Source organism: Pantherophis guttatus, chromosome 3 (genome assembly GCF_059756535.1).
Source record: "Pantherophis guttatus breed Tessera chromosome 3, ASM5975653v1, whole genome shotgun sequence".
Classification (NCBI taxonomy): Eukaryota; Metazoa; Chordata; class Lepidosauria; order Squamata; family Colubridae; genus Pantherophis; species Pantherophis guttatus.
Window position 1 is genome coordinate 164,489,206 of NC_142065.1, and position 22,449 is coordinate 164,511,654.

Below are 22,449 nucleotides of genomic sequence, written 5' to 3' on the forward strand. Positions count from 1 at the left end.
GATAATGAAACTCTCTCTTAGATATTATGCAAGTACAGGTGGTACCAGACTGCTGCATATTTTTTCCATTAGAGATATGCGAGTAGCCTCATCAAAACTATCTTTCAATCAGGAAACTCAAATTAATCGTGTTTGCCCAAGAGCAAATATATCTCTGTTATTAGGATAATTAACTTTTTTCAATTTGCTGCACGATTGACTGCTAAACTGGTAAATTGCATTAAATTAATATTTAAGCTACATTATTATTTTGTATTAGTTTTATGTTAAAACTTAATTTAAATTTAAACATAAGTATTTTATTTGTTGTGTTTAAATATTTTATATTTATTTTCATATTTCACATTTTAATTTTTTTAATGTAGTTATCTCTTCTATAAATGAAGAGCTCATGACCAAGCAAACTCGTTATAAACCAAAATGAGGAATTCAATTGTAGCAAGCTTTGGAAGAGTATGGTGTCAGGGAATGTTCATTTGGGTACATCCAGGGATGACAGATTTGGTTCTAATATTTGCTATTTTCATGGAAAGACAATACAATTATAAATGCAATTTTTATTAGAGTACAGATAGCCCTTACAACAATTCACTAAGTGACCATTCAAAATTACAATGACACTGAAAAAAGTGACTTATGATCATTTTTCATATTTATGACCATTACAGCATCCCTATGGTCATGTGATCAAAATTCAGACTCTTGGCAACTGACTCGTATTTATGACAATTGCAGTGTCCCAGGATCATGCAATCTCCTTTGGTGGACTTCTGACGAACAAAGTCAGTGGGGAAGCCAGATTCACTTAACAACCATGTTACTAATTTAACAACTTCAGTGGTTCACGTAACACTTGTGGCAAGAAGGTTCGTTAAATGGGGCAAAATTCATTTAACAAATGTCTCACTTAGCAACAGAAATTTTGGGCTCAATTGTGGTAGTAAATCAAGGACTACCTGTACAAGGAGTGGACTAAAGCACATCGCACCAGCAATGTCCAGGGGTCAAAAGAAAATTAAGAGACATGCAAAAAGGTTCAGAGCTTGGATCAATGGCTGTGGCTGCCAGATATACCTATATAAGATTTTTGATTATAAAATATAATATGAACTAAAAAAGAGGCAAAAAAATAAAAATGCAAGGACTCTTTACCCCTCTGACGTTACAAAAAATTATTTCTTCATCCTACATCCCATCTCTTATCAATAGACAAATTGGTTACTTGTCCTTGCTGTAGTTGACAGATCTACTTTTCCACAGCTGACTTAAATTCACCATACTTCCTTCAGAATTTTTCATACTTCAGGACAAAAAAGCCCTCATCTGATCTTTCCCTTTCTTATTATAGCCTAAGGATTGAAAACTACTTGATTCTCTATCGTCCCTGATATTCCTATCTGTTCTCAACTACTTTCTACCCATTGTCATTGTTTAATTTACTGTTACTAAGAAGCTGAATTTACTAACTTAATTGATAATCTTTCAAAGGTTCTTCACTGATACTTTTAACAATCTGTAAATAGAATTTCTTGAAAAAGCCCTATAGCACAGACTGGAGAAATTTTACAAATTTGAATGGGAGAATTAAAAATGATTATGAATTATTTAACGTATTTTCTTTACTCACACTGTTCACATTTCATCTTGTGGGAATTCTACAGTTTATTATGATATCTGAAATACAGCTGCTTATGGAATTGGATAGTAAACCATCTTTCCTATATACAAAGATTCCTTCACAATTTTCATCTTTGAAATCTTTCAATCTTTCAATGTTATTAATTCATCTTTATTCTTGTACAAATATTGTTTTTGTATAAAAATATTTGTTTTTGTTTGTTATACTTTATTGCAGGGCATCTTAATTGCTAATAATCTGGTAATCTATTTATGATGTATGATGCCAAGATACTAAGATACTAAGATACATCTTTTTTCCAAACTTACTCAGATATAACATATTCTGTTCTATAACCTTTAGGTAATTATCCAGTTAAAAGTTAATCAAATTTTCATGTTATAATATCAACAATTTGAATCTCTAGTCACATAATTATGTTTCTTATACTTCTGACAGAATAGTGTGATACAAGTGGAGTTCAGGTAGCTAATTATATATATTTTTTAATTGAATTACCTTTCCATAATTTTAGCATGCAGTCAATTTTTATATGCCCAGCTGTCACTGATTTAAATATAAACACTGAACATTGCTAATCCAGACAACAGTGTTATCATTTTCTACCATTTGGTTATGTTTTTCTGATTTCCAATCAAAGTAGATGACCAAGTTGGTTTAAATCACAGTCACTTATCAATTAAAAAATGGGGTTAAAAGTAATTTAGCAGTGGATTGCTATGAAACAGTTAAGAGTTCCTTTTCTTTGATACTTCTCTTTCAAAACTGTATTATAATGTAAGGTTTCTAAAATATGTAGTTAGGCTTTTCAAGAATACAAAACCTACTATTTCAGCCCAGTCTAGCCCAGCCCATTTCAATATCTACTTTAAAATAACCAATGATTACTGGGAATGGCTTTCACAGATTCAGCTAATTATCTGAAAGTGCATTCCTTTCTCCAACGTGTTGAAACAATTTTTTTAAAACATCACAATACTTTTGTTTGCTGGCCTGCACAATTTTAAATGAGGTTAAGCATTTTATCTATACATAGGAAAGTTAGAAAATGATAACTCAAGTGCTTTTGTCAGCTTTTGCAAGAAAAAGTTGCTAACCAGAGTTTGGAAAGAGGAGGATCAAAAAAGAAAACTTTTCAAAATGATAAGTTATCATGGTTTAAGTGGAGCTGCCAGCAATTCATTTTTTTCTAATTGCAGTGATCACATTTAATCAAGCTTCATAATTATATACTTTCCAAACACTCTTTAGCACTAGTTACCAAAATGTGAAACATGCCTTGCTAAAGAAGTGTTGCTTGAGAGAAAAAGGCTCAGTTTCCCAACCATTAATATGGACTTTCCCTTCCATTACAGCTTAGCAACAGGAAGAGATGCAAAAGAGATGGATAGCCGTATAAATTTAACAAATAGATAAATTTGCTAAATAAAATGTTACTCAAAACTAGCCTTGTGGAGTTGTATCTATTGGTTTCTTGCTTCTATAGCAGACAGGTGCAATTGCTATGTATTGAGAGATCTTTGGGTTGAAGAACTGGGAGTTTAGGCATCATACTGTTGGTTTCTGTAGGGTGTCTGGCTTTTTTATAGGGAGTTTGGGAACATAAAATACAGTTTTAGTCCATTCTAGACTAGCAAATGCCACTCATCAGGTTTCACATGACACTGGTTCCCATACATTTTAGAACTGGGAATATAAATACTGCTTCAGGTGGCTTGAAATGATTTAGTTTTCCTACCTTCTGTTATGCTGAGCCAGACATAGTACCTGACAGTCTAGAAATATAAATCAATACAATTGTAAAAATGTTGCCGCAGAGTTAGCTATTTGTGTTTGGGTAATTATTTACAATTATAAAATTAATAATCACACATAATTCCTAGTGCAATATACTTTGTATATTATGTAAAGATTTAAAAGGACTATTTAAAATTTTAGTTTAAAAAAAGGTTAATTTTTTGTTTTTTTAGATTTTTGATTTTACAAACATTTGATCCAAAATACTATTTTCCAGCAAATTTAGAACAATATAAATCTATTATATTGATTCCTCCTAAATATTCTACACTCCCACAATTATATCTGTTTCCCCTTAAATGTCTTACAGTCATAATATGAATTATTGTTATTCTCATAAATGTCACCCAAGCAAGGATAGCTCATGGGATACAGCAAAAAAACAAAACAAAACAAACAAACAAAAAAAAAAAACCCCACCTTCTTCCCATTTCAAACACAGACTTGAAATCAGTGGGTATAATATAACAATGCATGCAAAATGAAGAATAATAATATATGCTTACAGGTAAAAAAACCAGAAAAACTGTACAAACATACTCACAATGTAGCTTAACTGATAAATTCCAAATGTTCAGGCATTGGTATATCTGAAGCAGAAGCATTGTTTATATCCACAAGGAACAGGACCTTTGAACCTGCTTACATCTCCGGTTCAGGGACCATAATAGTTGTATTGCCACAAAGCCAGCTTGTCAAGAAACTGCATCTGTATTTTTCCTTCTTTAAAAAGTAGTACAGTAATAATGAGGCTATTTATAGGCTATTATTACTGCATTGAACTTAACTTCATTAAGTTTAATTCATGTAATGAAACCACAGATGCAGACCAATTCAGATGCTAAAGCATTAAGAGAAATGCAAGCTAAAGAGGTTTTTTTTCCCTTCAATCCCTTTCTTAGCTAGTGATTCCAGTGATGCAATCAGGAAAAGGAAGGAAGAACTGTGTTGCTATATTGTTTTATTTTGCGTTTTATGTCCAAGGTTAACATGTGATAAAATTTCCATTTGTAACATAAGGAAACAGTTTTGTGCTACTTCCAAAACAAAGGGTGAACATTTTGTTATGTAAATAAAAGATGAATAGGAATTCTAATACATTCCCCTAAGCAGCACTATGCTCTCAGATGATTGTAGTAGTTAGCATATATAATTTATAATTAAAATGCAACAACTGGTCTCTGCTGATTGTAATTTATACTAATAATGAACATACGACACACTTTCTGGGGGTGGGGTGGGGAAGGTGTCTATTAAGTCACTTCAACTGACTTGCAACATTTTTGGAAGTGCCTTGCCACTGCCCTCTTCCCTGGGCTGGGACAATTAGTAGCCTGAAGCCACCTATCTAACTTCTTTACCTAAAACATAGTTAGAATACATGATCTCCCAGTTCTAGCCAGTGTTTACAATTACTACACCAAATTGGCTCTCATTTCTACCTTAATACATTTAACTTATTTGAACCGGATTAATAATACGCTAAGAACATTTTATGGGAAGGACACACCAGTAGGCTTTTTCTACCTAAACTACAGCTATGAAGGGACTTTTGATTTTCTCTTTATTCCGTTTAAAAGGGGACATATATTTCTCAGTAACCCAGAGATGCCTTTTCAAAAGGCAACTGGACTTCTCATCCCAGAAGCTTCTTCAGTTCTGACTGAATGGACATCAGGACAAGATTCAGAAGTCCATCTGCATTTTAAAGACAAAGGTCACTCTTTTGAAGACAACAAAATCCACATTCTGGACAGAGAGAACTACTGGTTTGAAAGAGGGGTCAAAGAGGTCATTACAGTAAGACTGAACGGCCCTCTCTCACAAAGGGGAAGGGATATGACACCACCTCTCTCCTGTTTACAACACAGTCCTTTCAGCAGTTCCAAGAAGGTTCCACACCCATTTGCATTATTCAAGTGATCCTGAGGACACAGATAAACCTCTCAGAATGAATGTTAACAGCCAGATGATTGCAAGGAAAATAAATCCTTCCACTGTCCACCATTCAGTTAGAACTGAAAAAGCTTCTTGGATGAAAAGCAAATGTCTTAAAAGAAAAGCAAAGTCCAGTTGCCTTTTGAAAAAGCACCTTTGGGACAACCATGTCCTGGATGACTGAGAATCTCCAAGACATTTTTCAGTGACCTACTAAAAATCAGATATCTTGTCTGTATATCATTTGTGGATTATACTGCATTTCCCAATTGTCACCAGTAATTTGCTTTCAGTCAACATGCTGACAATATCCTTCCCAGGAACAGTCAAGCCAATCTAATCTTTGCATTTTGTTAGTTTTCTCTGTGTAGAACAAAAGTGCAAACAAAAGACACAGACACCCCATTACTAAATATATTTACAATTTATCATTTTTTGCAATTATACTTGCAGTTTTGCAATTGCTTAATATTCTTATTGCATTTAAGTCTTAATTTCCATTTTGGTATATTACTATTTTTCTCACAAACATCTCTAAAATACTCTTTCCAGCATTCCCTTTCTCATTCCTTAACTTTTTTCTTGTTTTTCACATGTTGAAAGAAGCTTTTTTGGGGTTATTTTTGACTTTTGTCGCAAGGCTTAGTTCATTTTGAGCCTTAACTTTTCTTATTTTATCTTCATACGTTTTGGCTATTTACTGATATTCTGCCTTAGTTATATGCCCCTCTTTCCACTTTTTATACTTGTTCTTTTTGTCTTTCAGTTTTTCAGAGAATTTTTTGTGCAGACATGCTAGTTTACTTTGAGAATTCTGATTTTTCTTCTTCATTGGAATTGTGCTAGACTAGGCTTTTATAATCTCACTTTTCAAAGTTTCCCAAGTTCTCATTGATGGAATCTTTCTCAAGCTCTAAATTATTGAAATCAGGTCTCTGGAAGTCAAACAATAATTTATTTTCAATTTATTTCAATTTATTTTCAAATACTTTTTTTCATTCAGGACACCTGTTTTCTTGTCCTGCTCTTATTCTATTTTCACTCTTGTTTTACTTCAATCCTTATCTTCTATATTAATTTCTCTTTAAATCCACTTTTGAAACAGTCAAATTATGCTTTAGGTGTATAGTCAATCTTTAATTTTATCTTTCATATATTCAACAAAAAACTCCCTTTTTACAACCCTATAATCTCTTAAATCTGGGTAGAGTCAGGGCAACTAGATGGAGTTGAGCATTTACTGGCTGAATGCCCTTCCTGATGCCTATGCAGAGTTTGCAGCAGATATTTTCTTTGACCCCCTAGGAGAAAAACATCTGCAGCTACCTAGGATTTAACTGCCAACCTTCCAAGTGGGAGGCAAGCATTTTCACCACTAGGCAACCATATCTTTCATATATTCAATACATATGGCTATATTATGCTTCCAATAATTATATGAAACAGACCATTTACATTTATTCTTGATCTCCAAATGGCCCAAACATTTTTGGGTTCTTTTGTACTCTCTCATTTCACGTCACCTAGCAGAATAGTTTTTATCCCTACAAATCACATTCATTCAGAATACTGCACAAATTTCCTCTTTGGTTCTTCTATTATCAACATTCACTAGAACAGAATAAGTAACTATCAATTAACTTATGAATTCTGTCTTTATACATGCCTACAACAGCTTAGGAGACACTGGTTTATATTTTTTTAGCCTTTTCATTCATTCATATCTACATCTTCACTGCCTTACATGTATTCATGAATTCCTTTTCACAAAAATAAGCCATCTTAATTCAGCTCTATTAATCCTTCTCCCTTCTTTTGTTTCACAGAAAAACTTCCTCCCTTCCCTTCCGTTCCGTTCCCTTCCCTTCCCTTCCTTCCTTCCTTCTCCTCATTCAGCCATACTCTTTACTACTTTTAATTTCTTTTATTCCTTATCATAATATTTTATACACTGCAGGCACCATCAGTTGGATTCTTAAATATATAGATCTAGGTCTCTGCCACCTATTAGGGCTCTGGTCAGTTTAAGCTTTTACATCATACCTTATAATAATATAGAGAAGATGTAGACCAGGTAAAACAGCCTTACCAGTGCCACATCAGCATTTTCTGCTAGTAGTAAGAAATAATATCAATCAATTTAAAAAAATTTAGCCAGTATATTACAGGTGGAACCAAAGTCCAATTTGATCCCAAGGATGTTCATGCTATTTATAAAAGTAAGAGATCTAATCTAGAGACTACATGACAAAACCACACACTTTTCGTTGCATAGATTAACCAGTGATCTATATAGATCACTGAGACACACACACAATGTAGAAGTGAAAGAAAGTTTCTTACAGTCTTTTCAGTCCTAAAATAGTCTTTTGAAATTTAGATAAATATAATAAACACAGTAAATAAAAATACACAGTTTATGCTGCAATAAAATATTAAAATCTATCCTGATTATTAAAAAAAACCTCATCTAAAACAACCACCAAGAATGCAATGCAGTCTAACTCTCTATATTCTGATACAGTCAGGAATGTACTTTGTCAGCCTACACAGGCTTAGTTGCAGTTGGCAGGCTTAGTCTAAAAGGAAGCTGTTATTAGCAACACAAAATTCCTGAAATAATTTAAGTGGGCATTGCCCACGCTAACCAATAACTACTTAATGACTTTTAATTTGAATTTACAATAAATACTATAAATGTTCTATTTTTGATAATGGTGTATTTTTCAGTGTTTATATAGAAATAAGAGAATGAGAACAATGTATTACTGTTTTTAATTTATATAAACTATTAACATTTCAAGAAGAGATCCATTTTGAAGTAGTAGTATGAGGCCTAGTAGGAAAGTAAATTGTTGTGAATTTGCAATAAATCAGTTTAATTACACCACTGTATTCCAAACTGTATTCCAGTTTGCAGTCAATTCATTTTTGCATATCCTAACCTGTTAAATGTAACCTTTCCTTAACTTTTTCATTTTAAAGCAATTTCTACAATATAAATTGTACATGGAAATTGACTGTCCAGTCATTGTTAAGGCCAGTGGGAAATACAACAGACTTGCTGTTGTATACTGACAATAACAGTATTAATAATACAGAATGTCACAACATAATTTCAATATTTCGCATGCTTGAACAGCTACCACATTTTGTAATATTTCTTCAGCAAAAATATATATTTATAACCTTTGACTTTAAATACACACTTCTTATATGACTGATGATTTCTGACAATCACACTAAGTAATAGAAAATATAATTTTACTGAAAGCTTATAAAACAGAGAGACAATAGCAACTATATATATACATATAAAGTGGAGTTCAAAAGAATAGAATAGAATAGAATTCTTTATTGGCCAAGTGTGATTGAACACACAAGGAATTTGTCTTGGTGCATACGTTCTCAGTGTACATAAAAGAAAAGATACATTCGTCAAGAATCATAAGGTACAACACTTAATGATAGTCATAGGGAACAAATAAGCAATCAAATCCTATTAAAAAACAGTCAATATAAATCTTAAGGATACCAGCAACAAGGTTAGAGTCATACAGTCGTAAGTGGGAGGAGATGGGTGATAGGAACGATAAGATTAATAGTAATGCAGTCTTAGTAACTAGTTTGACAGTGTTGAGGGAATTATTTATTTAGCAGAGTGATGGCTAAAGACACTTTCTTTATAGCTAATGACTGATGATGGACCAAATGTATGTTTGCATCTACATATGAAATTGCCACACAACAAGCACATGTGAAAACTAGACATGCATAGAAACAGTATGAGTAAAGGTTTTGCATCTCCTCCCATGTCTTGATTGTAGAAGACTGTTAAGCATGATTTCTCAATGGCTATCATTGTTACCATGCTTGTAGGTAACACATATCTCTAACATATACTGTATTTGAACACATTTTTATTTCATGGAATAAATTCTACAGGAACTATTTTAACTTTAAAGTTAAAATAAATATTATACCTTCTGGCTCTGTAATTGGAAAGGCTATTGCCTATCCAATACAACACGCACAATAACTAGAATAGATAAATTAAGGAACATATAAGATAGTAAGACTAATTCAATAATACTTACAGGAGAGAGAATGGAGACAAGTCCCTGGGATTAAACAAGAACTAAAGAAAATGTATATGTGGTCTGTGTAGAGAATCTACTTTAGTTATCTAAGGTAATATGTCTTAGCAATTCTACTTGATCCCTTAGAAACAAGACCCATTTTAGTTTCACTGTAAAACACCTGTAAAAGTGCCATATATTCCTAGAAACTAGTATGTAAATGAGCCCTTGAGTGAGTACTCTGGAATAGTTAAGTTATATTCTAATGGAATATAGTCATGTTCTAATAAGTCATGTTCTAATGGAAGCAATGACTGGTTAGAATTGTCTTGATTTAAAACTAGTTCAGCAGAAAATAACTTCAGATTTGAAGGAGAGTCAGTTTAAGGTACTAGGCTAGAAAGTGGAAGATAGTGAATTCAATGCCACCTTAGGCCATGAAAGCCAGCTGGGTATCTTTCTCTCTCTCTCTCTCTCTCAACCCAGGTTGGAGACAAATTATTCTGGAGATAACCCATCTACGTAGTTACAAATAGTCCACATTGATTTGATGGCATACAATCAGTCAATTGGTGTTCATACAGTATGTCTCCCTTATTAAATGTATCCTAAATGCCATGTTAAGTTATAAGAGGTTTCAAACATGCTAAGAGACAAAACTGGGTATTCTTTAACTTGCCAAAAAAGTTATATCTTATTAAACATTTTTAAACTATTAAAATCTCATTCTCTAGCAAAAAAAATGAAGCTTTCTGACTAAGATATTTATAAGATATTTTTTTCAAAACAAATATATGAAATTATTAAATTTAAGAAAACCCTGGTTTATAAATTTTGGTCGCAGGATTCACACATGACCTTCATGGGTATAGCATCATATAACCCAGGGCTGTCAAACTTCCAGTCCGCGGTCCAGATCCGTCACGCGCTGCCCACGGCCACATCCTGTTTAGCACAGGGGGAAAAAGTCCCAACATGTCATGTGATGCTGCCATGATGTGAGTTTGACACCCTTGATATAACCCTTTGAACAATGAGGGGCTTTTACAAGGTTCTGGATGAGTTTCCCTTCAATCTATTTACTAAGAAAGGAAACCATGGTAGTCCTCACTAAACAACAAGGTGGCTTAATGTAGCAGAGCTGTTTATAACTATTTTCAAAGTCCTGATGGACACACAGTCTGGCGATTGCATTTTGGAAACTGGCTTGCATTTAGGTATGCCATCGGTAGCATCCCTCAGTCACCTAACTCTGATTTTCAACATATTTTATGGGTTTTCAGGGTTTATTTCTGGTTTTCAGCAAAAAAAAAAAAAAAAAAAAAAGCCATTGGAGAAAACAGACTTCTTTAACTACTGTGGTATTTATCTAATGACTGTGTAAAAAAGATCATAAAACTAAATACAGTCACATGGTGATCCACTTAACAGCCACTGCATCTTAGTACCATAACTCTGATATGTTTTTACAGCTTTTTAAATGCTTTTTGTAACTTTTTGCAATACAAAGCAAAGAAGTGACTTTAGAGTTGTTTTCAAAGACTTTGTGAGAATGATTTCAAGAAAGACTTTGAACTAATTGGAAAAATCCTCTCGTGAGGAAAGAAAATCTGCTTTGTTTTATTGTAGGATTTAAAGATGGCTGGGAGGAAGAAGATAAAAAAGCATACAATTGGCTTGACTGTGAATTGCTACCTTTAGTAATATTTAATAGTTATATGGATTGGATAGTTTCTCTTCTGGAAATGTTCAATGTTGTAATGCAGTGGTCCCCAACCCCAGGTCCGCGGACCGGTGCCGGGCCGTGGAGTACCTGGCACCGGGCCGCGCAGCGGCCGGGGGACATGAACGCTGCAGCGCAAAGGCTCCTGGGCCGTGCGCAAAAGCTCCTGGGCCGTGCGCAATGGGCCGTGCGCAAAAGCTCCTGGGCCGTGCCCCCACCCCTGCGCGCGCTCAGCGGGCCGCGGCGATAAAAAGGTTGGGGACCACTGTTGTAATGGATTAGGTTGTAATATTTACATTATTATTTTTGGATACTTAAATAAGGGATAGTATTTGTGGTGATCTTTAATAACTCTGCACACACACACACAAATATATATATATATATATATATATATATATATATATATATATATATATATATATATATATATATCTACATGTATGTATGTATGTATGTATGAGTTATCTTGGTTGTTTTTTATCTGTTTAATATAATTCTTAATAAAATCATTGGAATATAATGATATACACACTTGAATCCATTTTTAGAAATAAACCTTTTCTTCTTTCTGCAAGTACTTCAAGCACATTTAATCAATGTATAGTAAGTGACATTGTTAAAATAAATGGAAGGCAGCTGCTCAAATGTTTAACCAAACAAGCTGATCAAAAAGACAGTGCCAGATGTTTCTCATAAGTTCTGCATATGAAGGCACCAGGGAAATCAGCAGGGCACTAATGCTAAAGAAGCCAGAGAAGTTCAATCACAACATGAAATTCTATCAAGACTATAAATACTGCATTTCCTTAGTCAGTGTCTCAAAGAATCAGTCTATAGAGTGTATAGGAAAAATTGAATCTACAATTGTCTGGTTTAATTATAAGTGTTACTTCCTATATAATTTAACAATAGTTTGTAGTTGAAAAAAACAAATGGCTTGCAAAATTCTGGTTAAAAAGTGACTTTTACATTCCATTCTTTAAAAAAAGCCATTCACTATTTGCCCAAGCCAAATGAAATACAGACATTTCATATTTCTCTATCTTGACTTCGGTTTTATTTCATCTATTTTTCAAAATTACATAGCTTTTTAAACCAATACATAATTAAGAAAAACACATGTTTATATTTAACTTTGATACACTTTTAAAAAGTGACACTTGAAATCATTCCATTCCCATCTACTGATGAGTTTATGATCTAATGAACAACATCAAGAATAATCTAAGACTGTTTACACGGCACCTCAACAGAAGGGTCTTGACATCATTTGTATCTCAAATGGTACTGTAGAACGAAGCTGCTGAAAATCACCCAAAGAACCTTTCATTTTCTTAGTGGATTTTCTCCATATCAATGTTTGTTAAGGAAATATATAGGAATGGTTGTTCATGAAACAATATGCCATGATATTGTTTTGATTTGCATGATAAAGTAGCCTTGCAATGTGCTTGGAACATATTTTTCTAAAGATTAAAATAGATACCATTATTTAAAATGCTCAATTAATGATGCCTGAAGTAAGAGTCCTGAATTCTATCTTATTCTTTCATCTATCTAAAAAGGGTGAAGCACAAAGCAATTGGCTATCGTTGTAAACCAGTAGTACAGGTAGTGCTCAACTTACAACCAAAATTGGGACCAGAATTTCCAGCGTTAAGCAAGGCAGGCATTAAGTGAGACATGCCTTAGTTTACTATATTTTTTGCCATGGTTGTTAAGCAAATCACTGCAGTTAAATGAACCATGCGGTCATTACACTAATCCTATTGACTGCTTGTCAAAAGTCATCTGAGAAGGTCGCAAATGATGATCATATGATTTTGGAATGCTACTATCATTGCTTAATGCCTGAATTCTGATCACACGACCCCTGGAATGCTGTAATGGTCATAACTGTAAGGACCAGTTGTAAGTCACTTTTTTCAATGCCATTGTGACTTTGAGTGATTGCTAATGAATGGCTATAAGTCAAGGACCATATTTGGCTATTACTATTCCTTAACTGGGCTGTATTACCATTGTTCATTTCGCCACAGGTTTGGGTGAATTATTGCAGATGAGCATAAGCAAAAAACAAAAACAAAAACCACCTTCCTAAATTCTTATATACCAAAGGTTTCCTGTGACACTCAAATCAGGAAGCTGCAATTTAAACACTGCTTGGTTTATAATCTTGTTTTACAGCAATACCTGAACCATACTTTTAGAAAAGTTGCAGTTTAAACTAACAAATTTCTTCTGCAGCTTGTCAATCAAATGGTAGATGGAAGATAATCTCAAGAACGTTTTGTGTTATAGGTATATTTATGTGTGTTTGGGTGTATACACACACATACACCAAATAATTCACTTTTGGAATAAGCAACATTATACAGACTGCAAAAGGAAGCATGAAATAGTAATCCAAAACAAAGGCTTGAGGTAAGAAAAAGAAAACATCTAAAACTAGTTTACATCAACAATATTCTTCTCAACGGCCTTTCATTTCTCAAAGTGACCCTTGTTCCACCTCTTCCATACACTGTTTCATATATTACCTTTTATTCTTTAAATGTCTTACCCCTCCATTCATTAAGGCTTTTTCACTTTATAACACATTTTGTAAATCAGCTAACATACTGACCTTCTTACTGACTTCCATATGTACACACATAAATTTCTCAATGATCCAACTGTAAAAAGAGTTGAGCATTAAATATCATTTCTTATTTTCATCCGATACTATAATTCAATGACTGTTTTTTCTCAACTGGACATTATGAGCTAATTTTTATCACTGTGTAAGAGAGTTTACAAAATATGTAAATAAATGCAAGGAACACATATTTCGTGGTATATAACACTGTGTATAATGAATTAAGATTGGTAGATACATTGATTTTATTTCTGTAAAGAGAAATATATCACCTGATAGAGCAAAAAAAAATGTATTTGGGAATAAACTCCTTCAAGAAATACAGATGAATCATTTTAAGCTAGATTAATATCCTCAATTACAGTAACAAAGGAATTTTGCCAAAATTTTGTGTTTATGAGAAACAATATAAAATAAAGAAGATGGCAATGAATTATGAAGCCAGTTCCGTTTATAATTTATGGAACCACTACATTGTGAATTTAAGAAAATATTTCAATAAGAATTACTGTTTTCAAATTCATATTGATTTTTCTGTATATCTAATATTTAAGAACTTCTTTCCATTGAAAATTGCAGTAGCTTTGTGAATTGTTAATCAGTTTATTTTATTTCCACAAAGGTACTGATGTATTAGCAATCCCTATTTGATTTATGAAGTTTTTCCAGAGCATTATGCACTTATCATTCGCTAATTGTGAATGCATGCTTTATTTCCATATATTTAAAAATCAAATACAATACAAGCACAAATGAAATAGAAGGTAATATTTCCTTCTTCTAGATAACCTACTGTATACTTGGCAACATAATTACACTTCAGGATTTTTTTCTTATCCTCATTTTTCATGATATCCTGTGCTTGTCATGTCATGACTATGATTATATAGCTTTGTGTGTTTTATTTAGTCACATTTTATGTTGCATTTTCACTGTTGCTTAACACTTAAGATTTGCATGGCAAGCAGTATATATATGTTGAAAATAAATGAGTTGATTCTGAAAGCAGAGGGGAAAAAAGCTGTATTATTCCCAAAACCATATAGCAGTAGTTCTCAACAGTTTTCTTCACCATGGACCCACTTTAAATGGTCTTTTGTGGGCATGAAGCATGGCCATGAACCACCAAGACTTAACTCAAAATTTAAATCATAACATTTCTTCAACCTTTTGTGGACTCCCTGTGACAACATCACATCCCCTCAGAGGTCAGTGGACCTCTGGTTGAGAACTACTCCCATAGAGGTAAAAAGGCTGGACTTCTGTTTTAGCCACATCAAGTTAATATTTTATTTTAGGATCATTGTTGCTATTTTTCCTCCGAATTTATTCATGGAGCTAAAATAATATTTTATGAAAGATCCAAGAATGCCAAATCCTAAAACAAAAGTATTTTGGAAAAATCTATAAAGCAGTATAAATATCTTATATATATTTACAAATTTTGAGTAGTTCAGAGAACCGGTAAATACCACCTCTTATTGCCCCCCCCCCCATCTATTCTCTGCCTCCTGAGTCCCAGCTGATCGGGAAGAAATGGAGATTTTACAGTATCCTTCCCCTGCCACACCCACCAAGCCATGCCACACCCACCAAGCCACACCCACAAAACCGGTAGTAAAAAATGTTGAACCCCACTGCCGCCTATGAACATATATATATATGATAAATATTAGAATAAAGAATTTTATACTGATTGTGCTCATTATAAAGACACAAGATATTATAGCCTCAGCCATGACATTGCTTTCTCCTACAGTAGTGAGCTCAGAAGGAACTGCTTAGAAGTCTTTGCATTTGTTGACTAAAGCATAGCTGATGTCATGTGTGCTTAATCTTCAAAAATCATGGTTTTGAAACTTTCTTGATTCAATGAATCATTCTTAAAATAAAAGGTAATGCTAAACTTTGGGAGCTAAAATCTGGAAAGCTGTCTGTCTTCTTTACAGCTTTCAAGATGATGGAATAGAAAAAAAAACACAGTCCAATTTCAAAGAAGTCTTTTGCCTCATTTGAAACTTGATTTTTGATCAAGTTTCATGTTTCAAAACATTCTGATAAAGTGCCTCCTGCCTCTAAAAGACAGAACAGCAGTATTATTTTGTTAAAATAAATGGAGAGATTTCTGCAATTTCTAGAAATCAGCTGCCAATTGAGACAGTTAAGACCCTTCCTCCAGTTCTGGTCAGGGCAAATCTCCTTGATACTTCAGCTGCAGAAAACAGCCTATTTCACACAGGCTATTCTTTAGACCTGTCATGACATATCATAGTTTCATCATTAATTTCAGACATAGCTATTCTGTTGAAATGAAACTTTGGCTGTACAGGTGAAAGCCATCTCAATTCTGGAAAACCTATTGTCTGAATTTAAAAATCTTTCTTTCTCTATGTAGCACCATACACTAATGCAATGTGGCACATACTTAATTCAGTAACTTTGGACATCAGTGTAAATTTTTTGCAATAATTCCATATTAAAGTTTTTACTTCTTCAGCAAACACAAGCAAAAGAGTTTAGATGATTATTTTGTGCACAACAATATAAAATCACCAGTACTTTAACTGGTCTTCATATGTATGAAGTTCTTTCCACAAAGATGTCATAATGTAACCAGTGTGGCATTTTGTAATTGACAGATGAAAATGTTGTCAATACGCAGATTTTCTAAGTTCCGTCCAAGATTGTTTCATTTGGTACGCAGAGTGCCAATAACCACTGGGAGCACCCATACCAGTTTATGCCATAATCTTTCAACTTCAAATTTCAAATCTGATATTTTCTGATGTTCTCTAATGCTTTCTTAGATTATTATTAATACTACTAGAAAATTTGATCCATTAGACAGTAATTAGATTACTGTCTGCAAATGAACCAATAGGGACTGTAAATAAGGAAGAGAGTAAGAGAATTAATATGACAGTATTTATTAAAAAAAGATTTGGAAAACATTCATGCATCTAGTCTTTTGAAGTCTGACACCACCAGTTCATTTGTTTCATGCATTCTGCATTCCGCTAGGCCAATGCTGAGGTAATATAACCTTGCACAGCATGTTTTGGAAACACAGATGGAGTTTCTGACTGCCCATATGGCAATAACTAGCTATTGCAACCAGACAGCTGCAGGAAGTGGGCAACCTCACTAGGACAGCCATTCCAAAGCCCTGTTGGTGTTCTGAATTTTGCAGGAACTCATGAAACGTGTTGCTCATATTATCTCACATAGAGCCCCTGTTATAACATTTTACTTGCACATATATTTGTTACAGATTGTATATCATATTGTAACTCTTCGGGAATATTTCAGAAAGTTTAGAATTCTAGCCAATTTTGAATCTGTTTTGGAAAGCATGTAAACTGATTCTCCTTAACTGGTACTTTAGGAGTAAAATCATACTTTTAAATTGGATCCAGACTGTTCTTCACACAAATAGGAAGGGGTCTCTTTTAGTAGGTCAGGGGCAAATCATAGAGAGAACTTTCAGATTTAGTTTTCATTCCCTCTTTTGCCTGGCTAATAATAATAATGTTTCAACAATAAGTGAATGAGCATGTTTTGATCACTTAGGAGGTGAATCAAGTAACAGTAAGCATTACAAGTGAAAATCAGAATGCAAAACAATAAGTGTGGCACAGTACATTTAAATTGAAACAAAAGGCTGAGTGAATGTCTTAAACTGGCACAAAAATCTCATAAGGCTCTGTGCCAATCGTAACTGAACAAAGAGGAAATTCCACAACTGGAGTGCTCTTACTGAGAATACCCTCTCTAGGGTTGCTTGATGAATGAGATCATTGGATCTTAATTGATTGGCAGGATAAAAAGGAAGTGTTCTAATGGAGTTCTCAAAGTTGTAGTCCCAAATAGTGTGGAGGACACAAGTTTGGAGAAGCTTTGTATATAGGTTCTTTTTGTATAGTGTTTCTGTCCCTAAACAGAATCAACAATAGTAACAAAAGATGCATAGGAATACTAGTAGTCCTCATTTAGCAGCCAAAGTTGGGAATCAATAACTCCATTAATAAGTGAAGTAGTTGCTAAATAGTAACTCCTAACAATTCCCCCAGGATGGAATGTTCACCCTGAGGGTGAGGGTGGAATAGTTGTTAGGAGGCAAAAAAAAAAAAAAGTGTAAAACTGATTAGTCTTGTCAGTTTCAAACTGGAAAGCACAGTCACAATCACATTATTTCCAACTTACTCACTTATGGATAATTAACATTAGTGAACTAATGTTTGTTTTACAAAAGAAAAGCCAGCATATAATGGGGCATCAATACCAATGTGCTGGCACCTGCAGCCACAAGTACTCTCTATAAATAGCCTGGTGTAGTATCAATTGTATGCCTGCTTATTCTCTTGTAATCCCTTTCTCTACAATCTCTTTGCTTTGTGGAGGGGAGAGTAACAAGATCAGGCACAGGAAAGATTGCCTATAGATTTTTTTTTCTGCTTCCTCCATAGACTACAGATATTGGGGAGGAAGGGATTACAAGAGAGTAAGCAGACACACAATGGGGAATACAACAGGCTTTTACATAGTGTGCTGGAGCTGTCACTGGCAGCACATTGCTTTTGATGGGCATTCCCAATTGTACCTCGTTTCTCATCCCTTGTTTTCCATTTTTGCCATTCTGCATTTGGGGGGGGGGGACAATAGGTTAAGCACAGGTCATGTATTAATAAACTGCAGTGGCAATCATGTGACTGACGGATACTATAAAGATTGTAAATGCAGCCATAGATCATAACGTTATTTTTTTCAGCACCATGATAACTTTGAACAGTTGTTGAACGAGGCAGTCAGTAAGTGAGGACTATCTATACTACCTCCTATCAGATCTAGGTAACATTTCTTTTTCTCTCTCTTGAGAGCCAATCTTGAACTGGACCAGGAAGATACAATTTGAAGTCATTATTTGATCAGAAAATTCTCTAGCCTGACTTTTAGCTAGTCCTTTTCTCTTCCTCCAGCCTATCTCACAGGAACAGAATGAAGATAAATGAGAGGCTGACCTTACATTACATCATCTTGTGCTCCTCAAAGGACAGGCAGAGATATACAAAACAAACAGTAATAGTTTAAATAGTTTACCTTTGGGCTGAGGTGGTGCATTCCTTATATATAAGAGAACTACAAGAATTATGTCAATTTATAATTTCAGATATTCAATACTTCCCTTCTGCAGTTTTTTACACATATACATGCACGTGACACACAGACACAGACACAGACACACACACCTCCATGGTCAAGGTTGGTACTGCAAGACAAACAACAACTATCTATTTTATTAACAAACTCTTCTTTTTGGCCAACATTAGGGTCTTTAGATGCTTAAAGCATTTAAGTTCTCCTTCTTATGCCAAAAGTGAGGAGAAAAAAAGTAAACCTGAGCAATATGACATACTAGCAGATGATTGATGCAAAACATCTGAAAGATCCAGGTTATTATACCTGGAATATACTATTTATTTCCTCTCCAACCAATTCTAGATTGTACAAGCAGCTAACAGGTATTATACAAACACACATACGTAATATAGCTATTATAATGATGCCAATTCTTAGACAGAAACTTCTATTGCATGCAGTGTCTTTAACTATAAAGTAAACAAATATAGAATTATGGTATCACACAAAATAGTGTCTTTTTATGGACATTAAAGTATAAAGGATAGAAAAATCAGAACTAGAGAGAGAGGAGGCTTTAAAAAGCTATTTAAAAAGTCCAATTGGAAACTACCCTATCCAAATATTGAAACTATCGTGACAAGCTATTTGATTAGATTAGTTTGGCCATGTCATGCCTATACTGGTCATTGTTAAAGTGCTGAATAAGCAGCATGAATGAATCAATTGCATCCAGTTAGTAAACTAATTTATCGCTAGTATTGGTACTAGGTCTGGAACATTGCAGTGTTGTGATTCTGTTACCTTTGATTTATTCATTTTGTATTATTTTCGAAGCAACCAATATCCACATTTCAAGGGCAAAGTGCAGTAACTTCAATCCTACCATCTCCATTTTTATAATTATTTCAATTTGCAGAGGCTATCCAAACTCAGATTCCCAAGGGGGAAGAAAGGTCAGCTTCGCCCAGTCGAAAAAAGGTGTTGCTGGTGAAGATACTACCCAAACTATTTCCTCTATCAGCAATTTTATCTGGGACAAATGCTAGGAATGTCTCCAAGATACACACGAATATTGTGAAATGCTTTACCTTGCAGGGGAAGGAAGAAACAAAGTGTGTGTGTGTGTGTGTGTGTGTGTGTGTGTGTGTTGAGAATCCTGTATACCGTTTTAACTCAATTGATGGATTGCTAGTCGAATGACTGGTTACCTCCTTTCGGAATGAGCACAACTAAGCATTATAAATTAGATCCAGACAGATGTATTTATAAAATCAACAGGTGCGCAAATAAGAAGAAACCCCCCCCCCTTAACCGCAATCCTAAATCCTTCCTCTGGCCGCTAGTCTCGTTAGCCTAGTTCTGAAATGATGGGGAGAGGGAATAACTTGGGGGTTGTTTCAAGGCGAGGGACATTCCGTCTGCCAGCTGATTCCCTAACTGGGAACTGAGCCTCTTCTTAATAAGTGACCATTTCCGCGTCCCTTCCGCTCTCTGTCCCCTCATTACTTTTTAGGTTATCTCCAGGCTAATCTCGGTTAGCAAACAAACTTGATCTGCAAGCTCTCTCCGGTGCCTTGAAACGGAGCCATTTGGCCATTTGCGTAACACACACACACACACTGCTTCCCCTCGCCAGGGCACCACCAGAAGAACCGCGCATTCCTTCAGGAGTGGACGGGCTCCCTCGGGTCGCGCCTCAGAGCGGAACGGCGTTAAAAGCCGGAGCAACTAACTGCAGCTCCCCGATTGAAAGATTGAAAGACGGCGGCGAAGGGAGGGTGGGGGGATTCCTCCCGAAGGGCGACTCAAAACTCCCCCGCAATGGCAGCGTCCGCCAGGCAGGCAGCCGAGGGAAGAGCCGAACGCCCGGGCAATTAAAAAAAAAAAAAGCACGTCTGGTCGGACCAAGCGCTTTTCCCCCCCCTTCCACTTTACCTGAGAGAAGACCGGCTTGGGGGACTCTCTGGAACAAAGCTCTGCTCCACCCTGCTCGGTAGCCGGGATGGAGTGTAAGAATGGTAGGCTGTCAGCACCACGCTGCCCGAATCCTTTATCTCCATTATGGGACGCGCATGTCTTCCTCAACGCCTGGCGACCGACAAGTTGTCTACGGGAAGCCTTTGGCTTCTTTGGATCAAAGGACTCTGTCAAGCCAGGCAGGCATGGCCTTGCCCTTTAAGAGCCCGTTCCCTTGTTACGGATTGCCGGGCAGGCGAGAACGAGGCTCTTCCTCCTGCCAGAACATATGAATTAACGTAGATTCCAAAACGCCGCCCCCTCGCCCGCCTCCCTCGAAGAAAGCCCCGAGTTTCTAAGTAACTAGAAACCAGAAGGAGCCCTGCCCTGCGTGGCACTGAAGTCCAGAAGCCCATACTCCTCCGTCTACTCCCACCTCCGCATTTTGCTGTACTTTTCTAAAGTTTTCCAAGAAAAATGCGAACTCAGGGTTCTTCCTCTTTTTACACGCGTATGTTATCGCTTGAGTATGCAGAAAGAGGAAAAAAAAGAAATGAAAGGGGGAAAAAACCCCTCACAAATTATATTTATTTTTCGAAAGATCGGTTTCTAAAGAAAATATGGAACAATATTAATCCGTTTCTTTCATTGCATAGATAGAGACGGTTCAGAAGCAGAGAGCAAAGATATATCAATCCAAGCCTAAATCCAGGGTGGCATTGCTTTTCCATTGTAAAACAGTACTCTTTTTTTTTTTTATTGCAACACATTGTGCTAATTCCATAGTTTTTTCTGTACCGAAAATTCCAAACATGGTCTATTTGATTCAAAATCACATACTTTTTAAAAAAACCTACATTACTCTCTTCAAAACCAAATACCGTGTTTTCCCGAAGATAAGACCCTGTTTTATATTTTTTTGAACCTGAAATAAGCAGGCTTATTTTTGGGGAGGTCTTATTATTTTGGGGTGCGTGGAGCAAGATGGGGCTCCTCTTGCCATTTTAACTAATTTCCAGCTCTGTGTTTAAATATTTTCAGGGAGGGCTTATTTTCGGGGGGAGGCTTATTTTAGCGCATGCGCTCAAAAGTCCGATTGGGTTTATTATCAGGAGATGTCTTATTTTCGGAGAAACAGGGTAGTATAAATAAACATATTAGGAAACAGAACAGTAGTCATGCTACATAATATCATATGTGTAGATGTCTCTTACATCATTTTACACCTCTAATGAAGTATCTGTTTCAGTGAAAAACTGTTAATTTTATTTAGAAACATTGGAAACACACTTTATCCACTGATTCGTTAATATGGGATATTCTAATGCTACCAACATTTTTGCGAATAACCAATATTCACCTTAGCAATACTTTAATTTTCTATGGAAAGAGTACTGTAGATTTGGAATCATTCCAAAACACATTTCAATGCCAATTGTAATTATGAATATTTAGATATTACTAATACAATTTGGTCTGAATTGTAAAATGAGCAGGTGTTATAATTAAATGCTGTGCTACTTTTGCCATTTTTGCA

At 35.1% G+C, this 22,449-nt stretch overlaps 1 protein-coding gene across 4 annotated transcripts in view; it reads right to left on the reverse strand.

The window, feature by feature from the left end:
• The window catches only part of ARHGAP28 (Rho GTPase activating protein 28), a 74,030-nt gene extending 52,600 nt beyond the window's left edge, over positions 1-21,430 (reverse strand). For all 4 annotated transcript variants that reach the window (XM_034429511.3, XM_034429510.3, XM_087890428.1 and 1 more), the window contains exon 1: positions 20,892-21,430. In XM_034429511.3, the coding sequence (XP_034285402.1) occupies positions 20,892-21,016 (125 nt within the window). In that variant the 5' untranslated portion in view covers positions 21,017-21,430. The remainder of the gene's footprint in view (positions 1-20,891) is intronic.
• Positions 21,431-22,449: the final 1,019 nt, after the last annotated feature.